The following is a 25,713-nucleotide window of genomic DNA, read 5'->3' as shown; positions in this document are numbered from 1 at the left end:
ACAGCAATGAATAGAAGTGGTAAGGGCAGACATCCTTATCTTGTTCCTGACCTGAAGGGAAAACATTTACTCTTTCACCATTAAGTATGCTATTACTAGACTTTTCACAGATACCCTTTAAAGTTTAGGATTTAGGAAATTCCCTTCTATTTCTTGTTTGTTGAGTTTTTATTAGTAATGGACATTGGATGTTTTTAGATACTTTTTCTGCATCTATTGTGATGATCATAATTTTTCTTCATTAGTGTGTTCATATGGTGCATTATATTGATTGGTTTTTGAATGTTAAATCAATCTTGCATTATAGAAATTAAAACCCACTTGGTCATGAATTATTTTTATATATCATTGGATTCAATTTCTTAAACTTTTGTATAACTGACTCCCTTTGCTATACACCTGAAACCAACACAACATTGTAAATCAACTATATGCCAATAAAATTTTTTAAAAAAATCAAGATATAGGAGCAGAAAAAGGTAAGGATGTTTGATGCTGAGAGAATAAAAATTGAAACTGAAAAAAATTTTTGTTTAGAATTTTTACATGTATTTTCATATGGGATGTTGCTTTGTGGTTTTCTTTCCTTTCAATGTCTTTGCCTGGTTTTGGTATCAGAGTAATGCTTATCACATAGAATGAGCTGGGAGGTATTCCTTTCTCTTAAACTTTCTGGAAGAGTCTGTGTAGAATTTGCATTACTTTTTCCTTAAATGTTTGGAACAACTCACCAGCAAAGTTACCTAGGCCTGGAATTTTCTTTGTGGGGAAGTTTTTAACTACAAATTCAACTTCTGTAACAGAAATAGTGCTATTCAGATTTTCTATCTTCTTGAGTGAGCTTTGGTAATTTGTGTCATTCATAAGAATTATCTGTTTCATCTAACTTGTCAATTTTTTTTTTTTTTTTTTCCAGTACGCAGGCCTCTCACTGTTGTGGCCTCTCCCATTGCGGAGCACAGGCTCTGGACGCACAGGCTCAGCTGCCATGGCTCACGGGCCCAGCCACTCTGCGGCACGTGGGATCTTCCCGGACCGGGGCACGAACCCGTGTCCCCTGCATCGGCAGGCGGACTCTCAACCACTGTGCCACCAGGGAAGCCCTAACTTGTCAAATTTTAAAGGCATAAATTTGTTCCTAATATTCCTTTACTACCCTTCTAATATACGTAGAATTAATACTGATGTTATTTCTTTCAGTTCTGGTATTAGTAATTTGTGTTTTCTTTTATTGATTAATCTATCTAGAGATTTATCACTTTTACTGATCATTGCAAAGAACCAGCTTTTGGTTTCAATAATTTTCTCTGTTGTTTTTCTGTTTTTCATTTCATTGACTTATGCTCTAATTTTTATTATTTTCTTGCTCTTTTTAAAAATTATTTTTAGGGCTTCCCTGGTGGCGCAGTGGTTGAGAGTCTGCCTGCCGATGCATGGGAAACGGGTTCGTGCCCCGGTCCAGGAAGATCCCACATGCCGCGGAGTGGCTGGGCCTGTGAGCCATGGCCGCTGAGCCTGCACGTCTGGAGCCTGTGCTCCGCAATGGGAGAGGCCACAGCAGTGAGAGGCACGTGTAACGCAAATATATATATATATATATATTTTTTTTAAAAAATAATTATTTTTATTACTTTCTCTTTTTTCCCCCTAGTTTTTTAAAGTGGAAGATGAGGTCACTAAATTAAACTTCTCTTCTAATATAGGCATTTAGTGCTATAAGTTTCCCTCAAAGTACTGCTTTAGCAGTGTCCCAGATTCTGAAATGCTCTGCTTTCATTTCGTTTAGTTGAAAATACTTTCTAATATCCCTTTTTGTGTTTCTAAATATCCATGAGATGTTTAGAAAGGTGTTAGTTTCCAAATATTTGGAGATTTTCTAGGTAACTTTCTGCTATTGATTTTTAATTTAATTCCAGTGTAATCAAAGAACATACTTTGTATTACTTAAATCCTTTTAAATTTATCAAGCCTTATTTTATGGTCTAGAATATGGTCTAACTTGGTAAATGCTTTGTATGCACTTGAAAAGAATGTATATTCTGTTACTGGGGAGTGTTCTATATATATCAATTAGGTTAAGTTGGTTGATAGCATTGCTCAAGTCTACTATATACTTGCTGATTTTCTATTTGTTCTTTAATTATAGAGAGCCCTACAGACAAATTTTAGATTTATCTCTCCTTACAGTTCTATTATTTTTTGCTTCGTGTAAGGACTGTGTGACCCCTTTTCATGATGAAATTATTGTATTTATACCTGATAATATCCTTTGCCTCTGGAATATACTTTGACATCAATATGCCATTTCAGCCTTATTATGGCTTAATGTCAGCATGGTAAAATTTTCCATTCTTTTACTTTTAAACTATTTGTGTCTTTATATTTAAAGCATAATTTCTTGCAGGCAGTATATAATTGGGTCTTACTTTTTAGCCAATGTGACAACCTCAGCTTGTTAACTGGGCCATTTAGACCATTTATCAATAGATTATTGATATGGCTGGACTTAAAATCCACCATCTTGCTATTTGTTTTCTATTATTTTAGTGGTTGCTTTGGGGTTTAAACATATTTAAATTATCAGTCTATCTTCAAGTAATTTTATACTACTTCATGCATAAGAATTTTATAATAGTATACTTAAGATTTCTCCCCTCTTGGCTTTTATGCTATTGTTATTATACATTTTACTAATACATGTTATCACCTCTACAACACAATGTTATTATCATTGTTTATACAGTCAATTATCTTTACAGAGACTTAATAAGAACATCTTAAGTATTTACCCTTGTAATTACAATTTCTAGTGACTTTCATTCCTTTGTGTAGATCTGTAATTCTATCTGGTAACATTTTCCTTCTGCAAGATGGACTTCGTTTAACATTTCTTATAGTGAGTCTGCTAGTGATGAATTCCTTCAGTTTTTGTGTGTCTGAAAGTATCTCTATTTGGCTTTCATTTTTGGAAGATATTTTTGCTGGATATAGAATTCTGGGTTGACAGTTTTTCTTCTGACACTTTGAAGACGTTACTCAACTTTCTTCTTGTTTGCATTGTTTATGACAAGAAAATATAATGTCATTCTTATCTTGGTTCCCCTGTATATAAGGTGTCTTTTTTCCTCTGGCTGCTTTTAAGATGTTCTCTATCCCTAGTTTTGATAATTTATGACATGCCTTAGTATAGTTTTCTTCTTGTTTCTTTTTTTTAGGGGATCATTTAACTTCTTGAATCTGTGGATTTACAGTTTTCCTCAATTGTGGAATATTTTTTGCCCTTTTATATTCAAGTACTTTTTCAGTCCCCCATCTCTTCTCTCCTTTGGGCACTCCAATTACATGGTCTATGAAGTTATCCCATGCCTCACTGATCTCTTTTTCATCTTTTTAAAATTCTTTTTTCTCTTTGTGTTTCATTTTGGATATCTTCTATTGCTAAGTTTTCACATTTATTAATCTTGTTTTCTACCATTAACTGTTTCCCATCTAGTGTATTTTTCATTTTGCACATAGTGGTTCAATGTGAGTCTTTTTATATCTTCCGTTTCTCTGCTTAACTTTCAACCATATGGAACACAATTAAAATAATTAATTGTTTTAATGTTTTTATCTGCTATTCTAAGATTTGTATAGGTTCTGTTTCAATTGATTGACTATTCTGTTCATTATTAGTTATGCTTTCCTGCCTCCTAACATGCCTGATTATCTTTGACTGGATGCCAGACACTGTGACTTTTACCTGTTAGGTGCTGGATATTTTTGCATTCCCTTCTTGTGCTGTGTTCCTAGATGCAGTTACGTTACTGGGAAATAATTTGATCATTTTGAGCCTTGCTTTTAGTTTGTTAGGCAGGTTCAGAGCATGCTAATCCTGAGGTTAATCATTTCCCACTACTGAGCAGGATCTTCCCAAGTATTCCACCCAATGTCACATGAATTATGAGATTTTCCAGTCTAGCTGGTGGGATCAGGTACTATTCCCAGTCCTGTGTGAACACCAGGCTCTATCCTTTTACTATCCTTCTAATCCTTTCAGACGGTTTTTCCCTTGGCTTGGATGCTCACATGCATATACTGAACAACGGTACTTTGATGGACACTTGAAGGGGGGTTTCCACAGTTTTCTTTCTGTGCAGCTTTCTCCTCTCTGGTACTCTGTTCTGAAAATTCTAGTCTCCCTGGGCTCTCAGTTCCATCTCCTAAACTTAGGGAATCTCCCAGGCTCAACGTGGGTTCCCCTTCCCTGGGCCATGGTCTCAAAACTATCTTAAGGCACTAAATATAAGGGGGATCAACTCATTTGTTTTCCATCTCTCAGAGATCACTGTGCTTGGCTGCCTGATCTTCAGTAACTTGAAAACCATTATTTAATATATTTTGTCTTTTTAAATCATTTCAGGTGGGAGTATGAATTTAGTCCCTGTTATTTCAAATGAGCAAAAGTCTTAAATTTGTACTTTTATTTATTTTATTTAGAGCATAGACAAAATTAAAATTCAAAGTGAAACATTGACAGTTTGTGGAAATAATGATTGAATACTAAAGGGAGGGAGATATAAACAACTTCCTGATGCGTAGCTCTATTTAGCAACAGTACACTTCTTTGTTTACTAGCCTATCACGTACTGATATAGTCAACATCATCTGTACATTGTAAGGGGCACTTAATCCTATGTAGGAAGCTCTGAATGTCCTCTGATGAGGTCCTAACACACTCCCCCATGGGATTCAGTGCCAGTATCCTTATGGAAAGATAAGATTGTGGCAGGGGAGTTGAATACAGAGATATGAATACTGCTCCACTTTCAAGAATTGTCTAAGGGCCATACCTCTGTTTCCTATCTGCCTGAACTAATAGCTGCAGTAAAAATTAGTGACTGTTTTCAGTAACACAGAATAGCCTCAAGGAGGTGAAGAGATGGAGAAGGTGTTACTTGGGATGAAGTTGGGGAGAATGTCTAAAACTCACACTGAGTTTTGAGTCTTGAGTTGTATTCTTCCCATAGGATTTTATTCTGGGGACTTCAGGTGAGAAGCCCAAGGGCTCCCACCTCATGTTTTGCTTGTTTAAGGACCAGAAAAGACTACTTGCCTCCCACCTACTAAAGATGTTGAGAATCAATTACCTGCTTGAAGCAATGGACAGGCGCTGGGACTGAACATGTTTCTTTTAGGTATTTGTCCCAGGTAAAATGACCTGTAAAGGAAATAGAAATCTCTATCACAGTCAACCTCCTAAAAAATGCTTTCAGGTTGTAACCTACACTAAACATTAGGCTATTTTTAGACTCGTCTGGAGCATAAGAAAACTTATTTTGCCCTGTTTGGGCTCAAAGGAGTATTAAGGGGGAAGAATCAAGGTGACCTGAGTGGATCATTTTAGATCAATGTTTTTAAATCACAGTCTAAGATGACCTGAGGTGTTTTTCATGTTAGTCCCTAAAGTGATCCATAATGCTAGAGCAAGTCATACCAGTGTCTCAAAGAAGTATCCAGGAAGCTCATGGAAAACAGAACAGGAGAGGCAGAAAGTGGGTGAGGAGATTCCTTCTGAACAATCTGACTCCTGTCAAGGTTCCTTATTGCCATCAAATGATTGCTTTTAACACCTAATGTGGTTGAATCCTACCATCTCAGATCAGAAAGAATGAAGAAGAGACTATCTTGAGACATTGGGTAAGACGAGTTGTTGAGGGCAGGAAAAGCCAGAATGAGTGAGATTATACTTGAATCCTCACTCTAAAAACTGTTTCTCTCTCACCCACCCCTAACCCATTCCTATCCCTGCCACTGTCGCATTGCTCTGAGGTGCAAAATGACAAAGATCTGTTAATTTAGAGAAAAGTAGATACTCAGAAGCATTTCTGATGACAGTAACTAAGAATAGGTTGGGAAATTTACAGAATCTTTTAGCCTCTTGAAGTGGCCTTAGGGCCTCTCAAAGTTTGAGGAACACTGTGCTAGAGAAACAATCTTTAAGGTGACACTTATTGGGGTCAGGGAAAACATTTTAAGGGATAGGCTATTAAAGACATATCTTACTGGACCACAAAAGATTACCAAGTTCTTTATTAAAGGTTAAATCAGTTACGAATCTCCCTCTAATACCCACCTAGAGGTGACCCCATGATGGAGCAGGGAAGGTCCCAGAGACTCTCACAAGCTAAAACACTGTAGCAAACCAGCATTTCTTGAAGCTTCCTCTGCAGTGGAGCAGCACAGGGCCCCTTTGGGCCATGCAAAAAGCACTAGATGCTGGGAATAAAAACGAGTCACTGAATGATGAAATCTAAATCACTGCAAAGATGATGCCAAGACTTTATACTCTATTGACTTTATAGCTTCTGTTTTAAAACTGGTTCCTTTCCCACCATCCTAACCAAGCCAAATAGATTTGGCCAGAAATCACAGTCAGTTCTGAACTATTTCATGCACTCGCCAATGATTAATCATCTTGAATAGACAGTTAGCCCATAGGGTAAATGAGATGGGTATTTCCTGGAGTCAAGATTAAAGAGCTTATCAGAATTTAATAAAGCGTTTGCTCTTAGCTGAGATGGCTCTAAAGCAAAGACTGAATACTTTCATCACTATTGGCTGTTAGAAAAAGAAAACATTAAAAATTATTTTTCCATTCTTACAAATAAATAAGTCAAATAGTAAGTCTTGGGTTTGACTAGACTGCAGCTCTTGAACTCTGGCATCTATAGCAGCACTGCCCACTAAAACCTTCTGTGATAATAGAAATGGTCTGTATCTGTGCTGACCAATAAGGTAGCCACTAGACACATGTCACTACTGAACACTTGAAATGTGGCTAGTGTGAGTGAGGAATTAAATTTTAAATGTTATTTAATTTTAACTAATTTAAATTTAAATACCTACATGTGGGTAACAGCTACTGTATAAGGAAAGTGCAGGAAGAGGTTTGGTCAGTCCTGGGTTGCTTGTATAAGTTTGCGTTCTGACCAAAAGCATCCAAAAGACTTTGGCTTTAGGAATTATAGCAGCATCGGGATACCAAAATAATTAGGGTATGAATTATAGTTCTCTATTACACATATCAATTATGGAAACCAATCCCTATTATATAGGTAAGAAATCTCACATCTTCTACCATTTAGGGAGCACCCTATTACCAAGTGAATGAAAAGGAATCTCTTTGTTAAAAGCAGTTCACCCCCTGTTGAGGGTTCACTTGCTTGAACCATACCTAGATTAGTACTTTTCTTAAATTTGATTGCTTAGGCTATTTACAGCTTAGTCCCTTATTATCAGGTAAATTGCCAAATAATTTTTATTGACTCAATAAGAATATCTGAGCACCTATTATAGTGTCCCATAATGAAGCCAAACATGTCTACCACATCACCAAGCACTAAAATATCACAAAAGAAATAGGACAGGCAATAAAATATAGATCAGGGGTTGGCAAATTTTCTTTAAAGGGCAGACAGAAAAAATTTTATGCTTTTTGGGCCATTCAGTCTCTGTCACAAATACTCAACCTGTACGTTGCAGCATGAAAACAGCCATAGACAATATGTAATTGAATGAGCATGACTGCATTCCACTAAAACTTTATTTATAAAAACTGGCAGTGGGTTGCATTTGGCCCCCAAATAGTTGTTTGCCAACCCCTAAGATATAATATTGATTCTCAAATGCTACTTACCATCAAAATATCCTAAATAATTTTTCTTTAAATACAGTTCTGAGACCCATCTTCAGAGGTCCTCATTCAGTAGTCTCTGAGTGTGGTCTGAGAATCTGTATTTTCAAAGGCTCCCTACGTAGTACTGATTAACTTCTATGCCTAGAAACTAATAGTGTAATTGAAAGAATGATATTGAGAGTCAGAAGATGCTGGTTAAAGTCTTGTTTCTATAACTAACCATCTTGAATAAATTACTTAATCCTTCCAAGCACCAGTTTACTCATCTGAAAGACAGAGACAATATCCCACAAGATTGTACACACACTCATTCATTCAATAAATATTTATTAAACTCCTTCTAAGTGCAAAAGCACTGTGTTAAATGTTAGGGGAACAAGATAGACATGGTTCCGAAATTCATGGAGCCTGCAGTTTAGAGATAAACAGTAGTATTAAATAAATAATAACACAAAGAATCTGGCACAATTATGATAAATTTAAGTTAATGAGGTAGTACAGGTTGCCCTGAGAATGCAGAACAGGGAAATCTAATCCATACTTGGGTCAAGGATTATTGTGAAGATTAACATTATTAACTGATATTTTATAATTTACAGAGTGATTTCAATTATTCATTCAACTGATGTTTGAGTATCCTCTATGTGCCAGACACTTTTTCTAAGTGCTAGGATAAGGCAGGAGGTCCCTACCCTCATGGAATTTACATTCTGGTGCATGATGAGGCACAATTAATACACAAACAACTAAATAAGGTAATAAGTGATAAGTACTTGAAGGAAATAAAATAATGTGATGTGACAGATAGAGACTGGGAACCATCTTAGGTGGTGAAGTTATGGACAGATGCTCTACACAGGAAACATCTGAGCTGACACCTTACAGATGAGAGAAAGCCAGTCATCTCATTTGTATGGCTGAATAATGCTTATGAAAGTGTTTTATAAACTATAACAAACATACCACATGATAGTTACATTTATTATCAGGAAATAAGATCCCTGCCTGAGGAGACTTACAAGCTGCATAGAAGTACCTTAAAAAATTAGAAGTCCCCTAAAATGTAAAGCACAAGAGATCCACCAGCTGAACGCATTAATCCCTTTCTCTAATATTCACTCATTCAACACATATTTATTGTGCAACTACTACTATATGCCAAGCCCAGTTCTAGGCACAGGTGATACAGTGAAGAACAAAACAGCCAAAATCTCTGCCCACATGGAGCTTACATTGTAAAGGGGAAGAGAGACAATAAATAAATAAATAAATACAATTCAATTGGTCCAGAAGGTAACAGGGACACCAGATAATAACTGTACAGTTTCTGGCCCTTTTCAAATAAAGAAAAAATAAAGCAAGGTAAGAGGGAAAAAGAGAGTGTGTGTGCTGTTTTAAGCAGGATGGTCAAGAAAGGCATCTTGATGAGGTGATATAAAAGCTGAGATGTGAATGGTCCCTCTAGCCTCTGCTTAAATAATTCCAATGATGAGAAACTCATTATTTGGCTATGGTTCAATAGCACAAATGGATAGATTTTTAACCGTCAGAATCAGCCAAAGTCTGCCATCTTCTAACCTTTACCCACTGGTCCTAGACATAATATATCTAATCCCCTAAATATGTCCCAAATCCCTCAACTGCTCCTAATTTAACATGGTTATGTCAGGCACCTCCATTCATGCTGGCTATTGTTCTGTCCACATTCCTCTACAAGAACTCTACTTTGTTCCACCTAAAGTGTGGAACCCAAATTCTTAAGAGCAGTAAAGACAATCATAGTCTTTAGATCAGAAATTGGACTCCAAGATTACTGCCTGAAAAGTGGTCCATTGTTTATGTGCACTATAATTTACATAACAAAAGTATTTGTTAAATACTATTGATGGTCATTTAAGTGTTTTCTAATTTTTTTTTTTTTTTTTTTTGCCGTACGTTGCGGAGCACAGGCTCCGGACTCACAGGCTCAGCGGCCATGGCTCACGGGCCCAGCCGCTCCAAGGCATGTGGGATCTTCCCAGACCGGGGCACGAACCCGTGTCCCCTGCATCGGCAGGCGGACTCTCAACCACTGCGCCACCAGGGAAGCCCCACTGTTTTCTAATTTTTGATGTGCACCTTTGTGTACATATCGTTAACATCTTTAAGATTATGTCCTTAGGGCAAATTCCTAAGAGTGGGATTAATGGTCAAAGAGTATGCATATTTTATGTTTTGATACAACAGAATTCCTACCAATAGTGCATCAGAGTATGTTTCTTATATCCTTGCTAAAACTGTTTTAACAATTTCTATAATTTTGATAATCTTATCAGTGCAAAAACAAAACACTGTTACACTTATATTTGCAATTCTTTGACTACTAATACAGTTGAAGATCTTTTTAGCCTTATTAGTTTATATTGTTTTTGCCATTTTTCACTGAGGTATTCTTTTGTTTTCTCACAGATTCTAAGAGTTCTTTGTAGATTGAAGATATATTAGTCCTTTGTCATATATGTTGAAGACACTTGTCTCAGTCTGATAGGATTTGCCCTTAAATTTCTCAGTCTTTTATTTTATGACTTCTTGATTTCATATCATGCTTTCCTCACTTCAGTATTATAAAAATAGTAACCCATGTTTTCTTCTAGGATTTCTAAAGTTTCATTTTTTTACATTTAAATGTTTGATCTATTTGGAATTTATTTTGTGAGACAAATGAGGCAAAGATACAGCTTTCCTTTTCACTTTTGTTCAATAAATGTGCTTCAAATTCACTTATTGAACAAATCATCTTCTCCCCACGGATTTGAAATGTCACCTTGATTATACATTAATTTCTTATATACACTTGGATCTATTTCTAGACTCTGTATTCTGTTCCTCTCATCAGTTACTCTCTTCCAGCACCAGGAGCACTTTGTTTCATATAATTTTACAATCAATTTAAATAGAGCAAGTCCTTTTCATAACCCTCAACCCTAGGTTTTCTTGGCACTTTCAAATGATTACTTAGTTTTGGCATAACCAGCACTAACAAAACCCAGTTATCCTAAAATGTCCAAAGCTAAGTTTATAAGATATACAGTAGTTCATCCTTAAAACACGGTCCATAGGCCTTTTAGTTCAATAGCCTGACATTTTTTAATGGATCATCTAAAGATAAAACACCAAGCCAAAAAAAGAATTTTTACTTTACCTGTCTTCCCAAAACAAATCCCACCATTCCCAATCTCTTATAACATCCTATTCACACTTTTATTTCCATACTCTCTACATCATATTATCATAATTATTTATGTAAGGTCTTTATGGATTGAGGATATCTTTTATGAACTTTAAAAAATCTTCACTGTTTAACCCAGTGCCTGAAACTTAATAGAGGCGCCATAAAAGTTTGAAAAGTGAGTGAATGAAAAGAAGCAAACCAGTAATAGTCCTACTCTTTTCTGGACGAGTAACATCACATCACACCTGGGAAATTAAATGTTCTGGGAGCTATACTTCGAGAGGGATAGAACAAAGCAAAGCCTAAATGGTGACCTAAGTGATGAAGAGACACAAAACCATGTCACATGAGGACCAGCTGAAGGAATAATGAACATTTAGCGTGAATAAGAAAGCAAAGTCTCATCCATCCATCCAACAAATATTTATATTGTGTATCAAAGCACTGTGCTGGAGATACAACCATGATCAAAATACTGTTCTTGCCCTCATAGAGCTTCAATCTATTGAGGGATAGAGATTAAACAGCCGACTGTAATAAACTGGGGTAAGTGCTACCCTTGGAGATGGAGTGTGCTATAGGAGGGTTTGTGGAAGGATTCCCACAGGAAGTAACCGCTAAGCTTCTGGTTAAAGTGTAAAAGGATATGCGGGGAGTCAGCCAAAGAGAGAGGGAATTCTTTTGTTGTTGTTTCAGACAGAGAGAAAAGCATGTATGGAGGCCCCGAAGTGAGAAAAAGCAGTTCTAAACCTGAATCTTTTGGTATGGCTACTGGGTAGATAAAGACAGTTTAGAAAAGAGGTTGTCAATAAGAGCAGTGTTCAGGTTTCGGAGAGTCTCACATACTACACTACTGAGAAGAGGAAGCACAAAAGGGTTTGTGGGAGGAGTCACTCTGTCTGCAGTGTGAAGAACGGATTCGAGGAGGGTAAGGCTGCAGGCAGAAGACTAGTTAGGAAGATTTTCTAATAATCTAGGTATGAGGTGATGGTTGCTTGAACTAGGAAAAGTAACAGAGTGGCAGTGAGAAAGCAGTCCTTAGAGCTGCTTTCAAATAACTAGAGGCCAGTGAGTGAAAAACCAGCTAAACCTATACCGTAAGGCTCTAAAAGTTATAGGAAGGACTAATAGAATTGACAAAGAAACAGATTTTGGCCCAATAAATATCTGTCTAAATATGAAGTGAGTTGCTTGGGGAGTTTAAGACAAGACATTTTACAAGAAACACAAAATGCTGGATTTTGAAATGTTGAGTCAAGTTGGATTATTTTAAGGCCTCTTCCAAACTCTGAGATTCTAAAAATCTACTGAATTTTCTTTCAGTTTGGTATTTGGGACTACTCTCTATGCTTGATGGACAAAATGAAATATGCAAGATTAATTTACCAGAGGCTATGCCTGGCTGTGCTACCTCTACTCTCACAAGGAAAAACATACTTTCAAATTTTAGTATCACTTTATGTACTTCATGTTGAATTGAGTATCCACTTTTCACAATTCCCTGTCAACAGAATATGTTGTTCACAACATACCTTAAATGTCACTGAACTAGAATTGTTATTATCGTTCACATTAGCAACAAACCCCAAAACAGCAGCAGCTATCACTGAGTGCCTTCTGTTTGCCTGCACCATGCCATACTATGTTCAATATTTCCCCTGTTAAGTATAACCTGAAAAGTAGTTTTAAGTAAGATGGGTTTTATTTAGGCTCAGAAAGATTAAGCATCTTTCCTGAAGTCACAAAACTGGTAAGTGGGGAAAAGGAATTTGAACCAAGGCCTGTCTGATTCTTATGTCCATGCTTTTTACCACACACCAGTACCTTAGAAAGCTTGAGGAAAGTTTTAAGGAATTATAAAAAGTGACTATCATTTATTGTTTATCAAGTGTCAGGCCCTTTACCTGCATTATTTCATTTCATTCATTTCTTCAGCTCATATTCATAGAATGCTTCACTTCAAAGAATGTCACAAGATTTGACTTAAAGTCTGAGGATAGTCGCTGAACAAATGAAAATAATAATCCTCCAAAGTTGAAAAGTATTTGAGAGTTTTTAAGATGTTTTCACATCCATTAGCTCATGTAATCTTCTTAACAACCCTGTGAAGTAGGTAGAATGGGATTATTATCCCCATTTACAAATCAGAAAACCAAGGATTAGTGTCACAAAGTTACTAAGTGGCAAAGTTGGCTTTCCTTGTCTAGTGTTCTACTACTTTACGTTACCTTCTTTGTCAGTGGGCAATGAAAGTAATATGTTACTGGAAGAAAAGGAAAGAGGGAGCAAACAGAAAATGATAATAATAGGGCTGAACACAGGAAGGTGCAATAACAAAGTATATAACAATACTTCAACAAAAGTTAATGAAGGTATCAGGATATTAATATTTAAGGAACATGCAGAATTTTAAAGGACTCTAAGAAGTTAAGACTGACATTTATATAGGAACCCTGAAAGCTGATTGAGAAATATTAACATTAGTTTCATTTCTAAAATCCTAGTGTGGAAGTACACTATTCAGGGATGAAAACCAAATGCAGTATCAGTCTGACTCCTGTTGTTTGATATTTTAATATTTCAGTTTTTATGTAGTTAAAAAATTTAGAAAATCTTTAGGTTTAATTTCAGTTCAATATATCTCATGAATAATTTCTTTTGGGAAAATCCCAACAAATTCTGATTTATGGACAATGGGGGTTTGTTTTAGCTCTGGATTTAGTGAATTAAGAAGTAACTTCCAGTTTGGTTCAGTTCCCATTCCTTCTTGTACTCATGTAATTAACCACCTCTCTCCCTTTTTGTTAGCATGGCCTGTGGCCTCCTGATAAGGAGAGTTTGTCATGACAGCAAAAATGAATTATGTGGGCTCATTAGGCAGACAAGAGCACAGGATTCACTAGTTCATGAGACAGAGACACATGGAATTCTTTACCTAGTTACAATCTAATCCCTGGCTTAGTAATTCCCCATATTTAACAGAAACACACAAAAAAATATCTTACCTAGCTCCAGGATGTCAGTAGCTTCTATTAAAGAAAAAAATGTTACAGCATAAGTCATCATGACAAACACACCAAAATGACAGAACAGTGAAGTTCTGGGGTAAAATAGGGCTTGAGAGTTTGTGTAGTTCAATTCTCTCATTTTAAAAGATACTCAGTTCATTACTAGTAGTTATGGAAGTACACCACCCAATTCTGCCTTACTCTTAAAAACGATGGAAATCCAGAGAGGATAAACAACTGTTCTTAAAGCTATGAAGCTAATTTGAGATTGCCTGGACTCAGAATCTAAATTTCCTGATTTCACGCTCAACACAAAGCATATTGCGTTTGACAGGTACCTCTACAAACTGTATTTGCTTTAACCAGTGAGTTCTTGGTACACTCAGACCTCTAAAAACAAAGGTTTTATGGTAAGAGATGTCAAATTAAATTTTTCCATGCTAAATAGATTTATTCTTACCTTGATATTGGGATGCTGACTCTGATAGGTGACCATATTTATGTTTTCTAACATCATTCCAGTCTATTACTGCAGGAAGAGAGAAAACAGTCATGTAGAAAGAAAGTACAAGATTCAATACTTCTCCAATTCAGCAGTATGTTGCAATAGTTTTTGATAAAATAATCAACTTCTGAGATTCTAGTCTAAGGAAATAATCCAAAATACAAAAGAGGTTTTATTTAAAAAGCTTTAATATTGTTTATAATAACAAAAAAATTGGGGTGGAGGGGGCACCTTAATGTTCAAAACAGAAGACTGATTAGGATATTGCAATACATTTGTCACTTGACAAAGTATTTTGCAGCTGTTACATTTTTACAAAGCCTAAACAATAAAATGGGAAAATGTTTAAGTTATAACATTATCTGGTAAAATATGGGATCAAAAATTATATTCAAGGAATGATCACAATTATGTAAAAAACTGAAACCAAACAACGCCTATGTTACGGACTGAATTGTGTCCCCCCCAAAATTCATATTGAAGTTCTCATTCCTCAGTACCTCAGAACGTGACTGTATTTGGAGGTAGGGTCTATAAAGAAGTAATTAAGTTAAAATGAGATCTAAATTTAGGGTGGGCCCTAATCCAATATGACTGGTGTCCTCATAAGAAGAGGAAATTTGGACAGAGACAATGATAGAGAAAAGACTATGTGAAGACATAGGGAGAAGACAGACATTTCCAAGCCAAGGAGAAAAAACCAACCCTGCTGAACCTTGATCTTGGACGTGTAGCCTCCAGAACTTTAAGAAAATAAATTTCTGTTGTTTAAATGACCCAATCTGTAGCCTTTGTTATGGAAGGTCTAGCAAACTTAACACAACCCTAAAAAGTTATCGCCAGGAAAAAAAAACAGAAGTAAACACAGCAAATATAAACAAATGGTTATCTTTGGATGGTGGTACTGTTTTTCTCCCCTTTCTAACCTCAAATATTTTCAAATTTTCTATACAGAGTATATATTACTTCTATACCTTTTCCTTGTTTGAAAATTTAGATTCACCTACTGACCCCACCACTTTCTCACCATTATTTACCCATCATGTTTTCACTTCTCTTCTTACCCAGCTCAGTTTCCATGGTTCCTCACTAAAATCACTCCATGGCAAATACTCTTAACTCCTTCCCACCTCTTTTTTTTTTTTGTGAAACTTGCCTAGTAAAGCCTCAACCCTATCTCTGGTTAAAACCACTTATCCACCTATATCATGCCTAGTCCAATAGCTCACGAGTGCTAAAGAAAAACAAGTGCAAGCTTACTGGTCTCACCTTAAACTCATGGCTACAATTCTCAAATGCTACTTACTTAACACTGTCCAGAAATCAAGCCACATTTCCCTACTATGTTTGCTTTTCTCCTTTCCAAAAAAATAAATTCATATATTTTTCTCTCTCCTCATGCTACAAATATTCCCTCCTTCACCTTCACTCTTAGGGGATGACGTTAATTCAGCGTTCACTGAGAAAACAAAAATAATATGAACCTTCTATATGCCATTCATTTCAGGAAGATTCAGACTTGATCTTGTTTAGTGGTATATCCCCAAGCATAGTATAGAAGCAGGTGCTCAGTTAATATCTGGTGAAGGAATGAATCTACTTATTCATCATTCTTTCTGATTTTTCTTCTGCTGCTGTGGATGAAGCGTCTCTGTTTTTAATCAACAGTCCACCCTACAATTTTTCTCCAGATCCCATTTCCTCTCATCCTCTTAAGGACTTTGCAAGTATTTCACTTCTAACAGAGCGTTTGCATCAGTATTCTTACTGCTCCATGATCTCCTATCAAAACAAACACACAAAAACCCCAAACAAACATGCTCTCGCCCAACCTTCTCTTAATTCCACTTATATGCTTCCTGCTATATCTTTCAATTTCTCTGCTCTCCTTCATGGGAAATTAAGAGTCGTCTTAAAGGCAATAAGTTATTGCCTCCTCGCTTACTCACATTATGTCTTCATTCAAATAGGGTTTTACTGCTCACCACTCCACTGTGATTTCTTCCAAATTCATATTTCCAGCACTGGCCTCTTCTTGGAATTCTACGCTTAACATATATGTACAACTACCTTTAGGCCACCTCTACATGGTTATCAATCAGATATTTCAAATTTAACATGGCTGAAACAGAACCCTATCTCTTGCCAAGCTGTTCTCCTTTTTGTCTTCCCCAAACCAGGAGATGGCATCTCCATCACCTAGCTCCTCAAGCTAAAAATCCTTGAAATTATCCTTGATGTCTCTATTTCCTCTACACTCAAATTCAATCCATCAGTAGTTTCTGTCGGGCCATATCCCAAATCCATCCACTGCTCTTAATTTCACCACTCACACTCTAGTTTAAGTCACTATTATCTCTTATCTGGACTGTTACAACAGCCTGCTAACTTGTATTCCTGCTTCTATTCTTGCCCTATTCCAACCTATTCTCCACAGAAAAGTCAGAGTGAGCATTTTAAAACACACGACAGATAATGTCATTTATCTGCTTAAGGACCTCAAATAACTTCCCACTGAGTGAAGGGTACCTTACAAAGCTAGGCAGGATCTGGCTACTGCCATTTCTGTGATCTTGTCTGTTATGACTTTTCCCTTTTCCACTACACTCTAGTCACACTGGCCAGTGTCCCACTCCAAGTGTTTGCATTTTCTCCTGGTTTGATGTCGCCAGTCTTTCTAGTAAACTGTTAATGTTTGTTCTTCTCTATATCATGAATAAAGATTACAAACTTGATCAGGCTTAAAAATTGCTGACAGAGACAAAAGATATTAGGGTATCATAACTGAATTTGTGTTTAAAATTTTTCATAATTATTTTAGGTAAGGAAAGAAATGATGCCGTGAAACACTATGTCAGACCTGCTCTGTCCAACATGGTAGCCACTCGCCATATGCAGCTGCTGAGCACTTGAAATGTGGCTAGTGTCATTAAGGAAGTAAATTTAATTTTGCTTTAATTTTTATTAACTTAAATTCAAAAATTGACATTTGGTGCAGTTATTGGGGAAATTTTTTAAGTGTTTGGAACAAAACTGGGTATGAGAATCTAGTTTTTCAACGATAGATTTTTTTGAAATCTAAATACAGATCAAGTATTTCTGATAAAACTTTAGTGTCTGAATTGACATTTACCATAACTGTAAAACATATACCAGATTCTGAAGACTGAGTATTAAAAAGGGAATACAAAATAGCTCATTATGTATTTTTATATTGGTTACATGTCAAAATAGTATTTTAGATATAGTAGATTAAATAAAATATATTACTAAAATTAAATCCCCCGTCATTTTTTCACCTTTTGCAATGTGGCTATTAGAAAAATCTAAATTACATATGTGACTTACATTGTATTACTATTGGACAGTGCCATGTTGTCCAACTGTAGTTCAATGTGGCTGCAGCTGAAGGCATGCCAAGTGTATGATAAGAAAAGTGAAATGTGGTCAATGTCAGTGGCTATAATTTTTACTATATCTGAGAAAGCAGATCTACAAGCAAGAAGCCAATGGGCAAGAAGCAGAGGTGAGGGATGGAGGAGAGAATACACTAATGGCTCATGGGATCTTGGTTCTGGAGGCTCATTAAACCGTTGTTTTCCACATGGCTTGGTTGTTCAACCTGCTTAGTAATTAAAAGAATTCTAACTATTTCAGATGTAGAGGTAGAAGAAAAGGCTTTACAGAAAATATGATTTTGTGTCAAGTGGAAGAGCAAGCTTGATTTAATCTCAGACAAAACAAGTCATCCCACCTAAGTAAAAACCAAGTAAGGGTTAAGACACAACAAACTAGAAAACTGTGCTTAAACATAAAGAGATCTTATCTTTAAAGATTTCTGATAAGGTTCTTAGTTTCTACAATACTAAAATTTTATTTAGAATCTAAACCCTGACGTTTGTAAGGTAGTTTTCTACTAAATTCAACTAATACTAGTAAAAAAGTGACTATAAAAAAAGGCAAGAATGCATACCTTCCAGAAATGACAAGTTTTAATGACATTTAAGAAATATAATACAAAATGTCTAGCACAGTGCCTAACACAGAGAACAAATTCATTAAATAATAAGTTTTCCTTTCTTTCCTTTCTTAATAATAATCTCTAGTCTGGCTGAACTGTTATAGAAATATTTTTAGGTATTTAAGAAGCAAAACTTCCAACCTCCTCTCACAACCTTGAAAACTGATGCTAATGACAAAAAAGACATCATGGTTAAAAGAAAAAGATAACGAGTGACATAATTAGTAGTGAGGAATTCCTTAAATTCACTCCTTGCCAAGTCTCTTAACCCCTCTTACCTCCAGGATGGGGTAAAAATATACTTACCGCTAGGTTGCATAGTCAATGGACTAAAAACTGGTCAGGGAGTTAAGAGGTTTGGGATTTACCCCTGGATCCACCAATACCTTGCACTGACCTCTGACAAGTCAGTTTCTCTGTATGTTAATTTCTCCATCTGTAAAATGGGGGTGGGAGGAAGGGGGACACTTATTACCCTGTAAAGGACTGAGACTTTACTGGTACTAACAAATTGGACTACATTATAAGAAAAGTAGGACATTTAGATATAATGTTTTTGCTTATTAGAATATCTCAGGGTTGGATAGTACTTTATGCTAAGTACCACAGGTTAAATTGAACTAAGCCTCAATATTCACAGAAATAAAAAATATAGATATTTGAGAATGGACTTGAGGATATGGGGAGGGGGAAGGGTAAGATGTGACAAAGCGCAAGAGAGGCATGGACATATATACACTACCAAACGTAAGGTAGATAGCTAGTGGGAAGCAGCCGCATAGCACAGGGAGATCTGCTTGGTGCTTTGTGACCACATAGAGGGGTGGGATAGGGAGGGTGGGAGGGAGGGAGACGCAAGAGGGAAGAGATATGGGAACATATGTATATGTATAACTGATTCACTTTGCTATAAAGCAGAAACTAACACACCATTGTAAAGCAATTATACTCCAATAAAGATGTAAAAAAAAAAAAAGAAATAAAAAATACAGATATTTGCCACATTTGGTCCCATGCGAATACCAAATTTCCAACTAACCAGGTTAGGCCAAAAAATCAAAAGATACTAAAAATACATTAACACGGCGTTATAAACTGAATTACATACCACCCCCGCAAATTTCTATATTGAAGTCCTAATCCCCCAGTGTGACTGTATTTGGAGACAGGACTTTTAAGGAGGTAACTAAGGTAAAATGAGGTCATAAGGGTGGGGCCCTAATCTGATAGAACTGGTGTGCTAATGAAAAGGAAGCGTACAAGAGATTGACTGGTCTCTGTCTCTGTCTCTCAACCACCCCTGCCACCAACACATACAGAGAAAATGGTCAGGTGAGGACATAGCCAGAAAGCCAGAAGGTGCTCTGTCTATAAGCCGAGGAGGGAAGTCTCACCAGAAACCAACCCCGCTGGCATATTGATCTTGGACTTCTAGCCTCAGGAGCTGTGAGCAAATAAGTTTCTGTTGTTTAAACCACCCCACTTGTGGTATTTTGTTATGGCAGTCCAAACACACTAATACACATGGTCATAGGACAAATGAAGCTATAGCAGTTCTTTAAGAGTACCTCATATAACACTATTCAGTTTTCAAGTTGTCCTAAAGAATCCTCACTCTTCCTTTTACTACAGTCTGATTGGTGGTAAAATAGAGCATAACAAAATAAAAACAACAAAAGAAAACCAAACTGGAAGTTAAAATTTTATCCTGTTTTGAATTGCAAGACTATTTTCCCTTGACGATTTTAGGCAAGTTGTTAATTGCATTGAACCTGTGTTTTCTAAATCAGTAAAGTAGGGATGCTCATCCCAATGCTACTTGCTTCACTAGGTTGCTGTGAAGAGCAAATGAAAAAATGGCTTTAAAAGTGCATAATAAAGATAACAGGGATCATTAAAGGAAAACTTGCTGTTTACTACCTTTCTCAGAGGGAAAGCTCAGATCCTGACTTATACAATGTATGTACTTACAAAAAGGACATAGGACATTAGAACCTCCTGTTACTAGTTAGCCCCTATGGATTCTCATATTCACATATGGATTCTCTAGTAATTCGCTAGAATTACTTCTGCTCTGTCCTTTCTCCCTTTGGCCTCCTCTTCTGCAGACTGGGACCTTTAAAAACTTTGGTAATGCATTCTTCTCAGGAGAAGTAAAAGTGCCTGTATTTATTCCAAAAGACAGTTAATGACACTAAGGGGCTAGAGTAAGAAGAGTAACCTGAATCCTTAAAATGGATGTGTCTGGAGCACTGAAACATTTAAGAGAGTAATCTCTGGAATTCTAGAAAATATACCCTCTTTGATTTCTAAGAAAAGAGTACAAAAGCATATTCTAGTAATATCTAAAGTAATGCTGTCCAATAGAACTTTCTGTGATGATGGAAGTGTTCTATATCTGTGTCATCCAATTGGTAGCCACTAGCCACATGGGGCTATTCAGCACTTGAAATATGGCTAGTGTGACTAAAGAGTTGCATTTTTAATTGTACTTAGTGCTCCCTAAACTTAAATAGACACATGGGGCCAGTGGCTACTGTATTGGGTAGTGCAAATCTACAGAACATAAAGACTCCGGTATTTCTGGAAACACTTGACGGAAAGATAACATGTAGTAGAAAAATCTACAAGGCCATGGAAGCATCCTTTCAAAATGTGATAAAACAAGCACAACAGAGCATCCCCCGAAGCAAGGAAAAGTCAAAAAAATTCTTCATATATTATATTAAGAAAAAACTTAGTTGTAAATTATCATTGTATATTAACAACAGTAATAATACTAATTATTAACATTATATAGCTATTATTTTTAAGTGTTTACTACGTACCAGATATCGTGCTAAGTATTTCAATAACACCATCTTGTTGAATCCTCACTAGTATGATACCACTTAGTATGGTATCATTGCCCCTTTTTACTAATGAGGAAATAATATTCAGAGAGGTTGAATAACTTTCTGAAAGGTTACAGTCAGTAGAAAGGCCAGGATGTGAACCTGAACTATGTTCTTAACTACACTGCCTTCTCCTCAAAAGCAAAACAAAACAAAAGCAAAAAAAACTAACAAAGATAAATCTTAACAAATGCTTCTAACATAAAATAGCCCAGCTTGGACAGTCTACCCATTTTCCTACAGCAAAACTGAAGCACTGATGCTTATGAGCTTGATCTGGATGCTGAATAATATGAGGCATATCTGGGATTTAACGAGGTGAAACTAGATTAAGTGGAGGACGTCCATAGGTGCCATGTTTCAAATATTCATAGAGCTTGGAAAATGTAAAAGAACTAATGCAGGCTTACATGCACATACTAATGAGACAGTGGGGATAGGCAGGAAGGGAAGAAGGGAACAGGGAAGGAGGAATGTTTCCCTCAGAAATGAAAACTGGAAAACAGAAAAATCAAACATACTTCTGAAAATGCACTAAGACAAGACAGAACTGCATCAGTGGTAGAGAGCAACTGTGGTTTTAATAAACCATAATCCTATGTTGAGAAGCAGAGATCAAAACAGAAAAGCTGGAAGCAGAACACCTGTCCCACTGTGGTCACGGAGGACAAGCTACAGGGGAGGCAGGAGACAGAAAAGGGACTGGTCTGGGTTGTGCCACTGATTAGCCATGCCCTCTTATGAGAAAGTATTCCTAGTGCCTCTCAGCTGATTCTCTGCCTCCAGCTCTTCTTCATTTACTTTTACTCCATTCGGAGATAACGGTGTTGAGATGGTGATATTCCTCTGGGATGATCTGCCAGAAGAAGGGGGAAAGGAAGCAAGCCAGGCAATCCCTTTCTCAAAGACAGCAATAAATCCTGTCTTGTGCATGTAGCAGATGTGAACAAAGAAGATGGAACAGATTTCTTCTTAGTGATCATCCCTACCCCCATTCCCTCTATAGCAATTATATATCTCTGCATTTGCACACAGAGAGAAGAACCCCAGAGAACATCAATATTCCTTTAACAAGCAAAACTGCTAGCAATGAACGGCTAATGAAAATGCAGAAAAGCCATAACTCCCTTTTGTCTTACAGGTAATCCTACTAGACTTCAACTATGTATAATGTTAACCTTTCCAGGGGGTGTGATCCAGGACACAGAAGAAGCTAACGTTTTTAGAATGCTTCTGGCTCATGTTTCTTGAACAGGGAAGAAGTTTAGTGGTACCAACGGTGTCACATCATACCTCCTGGCAGACATATATGGATCTGATATCATGAAATAAAGAATGTGCCACCATCATCACCACCATCGTCATTCCAGTCAATATTGGGAATGAAGCAGATGACAGTATGGGATCTCCTACTCTGCCAGTTAGAACACTTTGAAGGTAGAGCTTTATGTTCCAACTGAGGTCCTAGACTCTGAATAAGATACAGGCATACAATCTCATTTAAAGGAAAGCAACAAGGATACTGAGGGTTTAAGAAACTGAGGAGGTTTAACTAGGAGAAGAGAAGACTCAGGGGAAACAGGAAAGTTGTTTGCAAATATCTGGAGCATTCTCATGTAGAGAAGAGATTTGCTTTGCTTGCTCAATTACCCCAAGGGAGAGAACTAGGATCAGTGGGTGGAACCTATAGGTAGACAGGTTTCAGCTCATTACTAGGAGGAACTTGCTGGCAGTCGGAGGTAATCAACAGTGGAATGAACTCTCTGGGAAGGGAAGGTATGAATCTGCCATCATTGAGGGCATAGAAGTAGAAGTAAGATAATCTCTTGGTGGAAATACTAAATCATGAGAAGGAGGAGGGAGGCTGGACTAGGTAACCTTTAAAGGTCCTGCCCAAATCTGACAGCCTATAATTTTATGGGGGTATGGAGCTCCTGCTTTCATCATTACAACACTGTGCAACTTTAGGTTTGCAGCATAGACAGTGTACATATCTACATTACCAACTTTCTCTCTGAAGGCTTACAGAAGAGTGATGGGGGGGCAGAAGAAATAACAACAATATCAGTACCATCACCATGATCTTATTTCCCTTCTGCATCTTCATCTACCATATACTTGGCACTGTGGCAGGCACTTTATATACTTTATCGCTAATCTTTAAGAGTCCAGCTAGGCTATTGTGAGACTCTGAGCTGGTAAGATATCGTCTTTGGTTTTTATTTTCCTCATTTGGAGAAGGAAGGGGTTGAACTTTGCTATTCATTAAAGGGAACATTAAGGTCCCCTTTAATTTCCTTTATACTATGAGTCTGAAGGGGAAGTAGCACTAGGGACCCAGCTCAATTATTTCCTCCCTATGCACCACAGCTTAACCTGGCAGATACTATGAAACATCTTCCTTCTTTGGAATAATGAACAATGTGTGCCACCTTCATTTTACACAGTAAATATAGTAGTGAAAGGTTAAGTGTAAACACAATTTTTAATAAAAAATTAAGTACATTTTGAACACACCAAAATGGTTAGTTAAAAGAAATCTTTAAAAAAATAAGTTCAATGTTTGCTGCAAAGTAACTTGTTCTATAAATTTGGATTTTATATTTTGGATTTTCTCTTATCACTTTGTCCTCCACTCAGTCTGTTGGGGTAATCAGTCTGTTGGTATGAACACAGAAGTATAGGTTTGAAAGGAATATTAAAAGTCATTTAGCTCAATGCCTTCTCCTCTCCCTGCCTCTAACTCCACTAACCCTAGCCAATGCTTGAATCTTCTTTCTAACATCCCTACCAAGTCTTTGCTTACTCTTCTAGTGATGAAGATCCCACATCTCCCCTGGAAGTTCCTTCCATTCTTGGCAGTGGACCTTGGCTTTAGGGACGTGATTCTCAATATTTTTTCTATCTCAGCAACCATGAGGGAATCCCAGAACACTTCCATCCACAACAGCAGTTTCACATACATCCAAATTTTAATAGAGGTTCTCTCTAGAGAGCAAGATGGTGATGGGAGGGAAACTTTCTCTTTGGTGTACTTCTGTTGGTAATTTTTTTACACTGCATATATATTACTTTAATACATACATGCATACGTTTTTGAAAAGTGGTCCAAGGGGGTAAATCTTTATCACAGTAGTGATGGGGGTTGGACAGGAACAAGTTCCCCTACAGGAACAACACAGAATGAGAGGCAATGGGGTGTTACGATTTGACACCTCCATCGGCTGTTAATATACTCAGGTGTAGAGTGGGCACTGAATTGACTGTAATATACTTGTTGTGGGGAGGGTGAATGCCCTCTAGCTCCTTGAAAACCACTGCTAATCTCTATCTCAACTGAGTAAGCCAGCTCTTCAGGCATTTTAAGACAGCTTTCATGTGTGCAAGGAAAGTTAACTGCCTTCTGGCCTCACCAAAGTTAAACTCAATGACTAACAGTATAACGTGTCTCACTGTGTAATGAATCTGCCTCTTTTTCCCTGCCATTCCGCTGAATCAATAGTACACTCTTCTACTTGGACCCTCTGCCTTCCAGTATTATTCTTCTATAGTCCGTTCATTTTCTCTTTATCATGATGGGAGAGCACACTTCCTAATTACTAAGACTAGTTACCTTACTCCAAGCTTATGGTTGTTTTTTACCAAATATCCCCAGATTTCCCTCCTCTACTATGAAGACTCTGCAGACAGACTGCTTGAGTTCAGATTTGGTTCTCTCATTTACTAGTTGTATAACCTTGGCTAAGTAACTTTAATCCCCTGTGCCTCAGTTTCCTCATCTGCAAAATAAAGACAACAGCAGCAATTAGCTTATACAGTTGCAGAAGTTTAACTAGGATACATATAAAGCACATAGAACAGTACCTGGCATACAGTGGATGCTCAAATCAATATTAATTTGTACTGCTGCTTCCTTCTCCTTCATCAGCATCATCATCATGCCCTACTACTACTTAGGAAACTTTCTTACTATAGGCCCAGAGTGTTTACTTGACAACTTCTTTTCATTAGATTTCTATGTTTCCTCTTTCTCAATCCAAAGCATTCTTGACATTTCATCTCTTCAACACAGTTCTCTCTGACAAACTGGATTACAGTCAAACTTTCCCACTTGGCATTCCTACTACTATGGCTGTTTTTGTTGCATTATGATGCACACTCATGCTTCATCAATTCACATTCCTCTTCTTTTCATACCTCTATTCAAAACCTATCTTCTAGAGCAGGGAGTAGAAAACTTTCTGTAAAGAGCCAGATAGTAAATATTTTCAGTTTTATGGGACATATGGTTTCTGCTACAACTACTCATCTCTGCCATTGTAGCATGAAAGTAGCCATACACATTAACAAATGAACACGGCTATACTCCAGTAAACCTTTATTTACAAAAACAGGC

At 36.9% G+C, this 25,713-nt stretch overlaps 1 protein-coding gene across 29 annotated transcripts in view; it reads right to left on the bottom strand.

The window, feature by feature from the left end:
• Positions 1 to 25,713, bottom strand: part of SCMH1 (Scm polycomb group protein homolog 1) — a 191,909-nt gene that overhangs the window by 120,878 nt on the left and 45,318 nt on the right. For 10 of the 29 annotated variants that reach the window (XM_060307134.1, XM_060307144.1, XM_060307062.1 and 7 more), the window contains 3 exons: positions 14,358 to 14,426; positions 13,895 to 13,918; positions 5,130 to 5,200 (listed from right to left, as the gene is read on the bottom strand). In XM_060307134.1, the coding sequence (XP_060163117.1) occupies positions 5,130 to 5,200; positions 13,895 to 13,918; positions 14,358 to 14,426 (164 nt within the window). Of the gene's footprint in view, positions 1 to 5,129; positions 5,201 to 6,115; positions 6,259 to 12,793; positions 12,992 to 13,894; positions 13,919 to 14,357; positions 14,427 to 18,729; positions 18,860 to 25,713 lie in introns of those variants that run through there. The other 19 variants (XM_060307040.1, XM_070045465.1, XM_070045469.1 and 16 more) reach the window with 12 other exon arrangements.

The sequence above is a fragment of the Globicephala melas genome, chromosome 1 (assembly GCF_963455315.2).
Source record: "Globicephala melas chromosome 1, mGloMel1.2, whole genome shotgun sequence".
NCBI classification, from domain to species: Eukaryota; Metazoa; Chordata; class Mammalia; order Artiodactyla; family Delphinidae; genus Globicephala; species Globicephala melas.
This window is presented reverse-complemented; position numbering and strand designations above follow the sequence as displayed.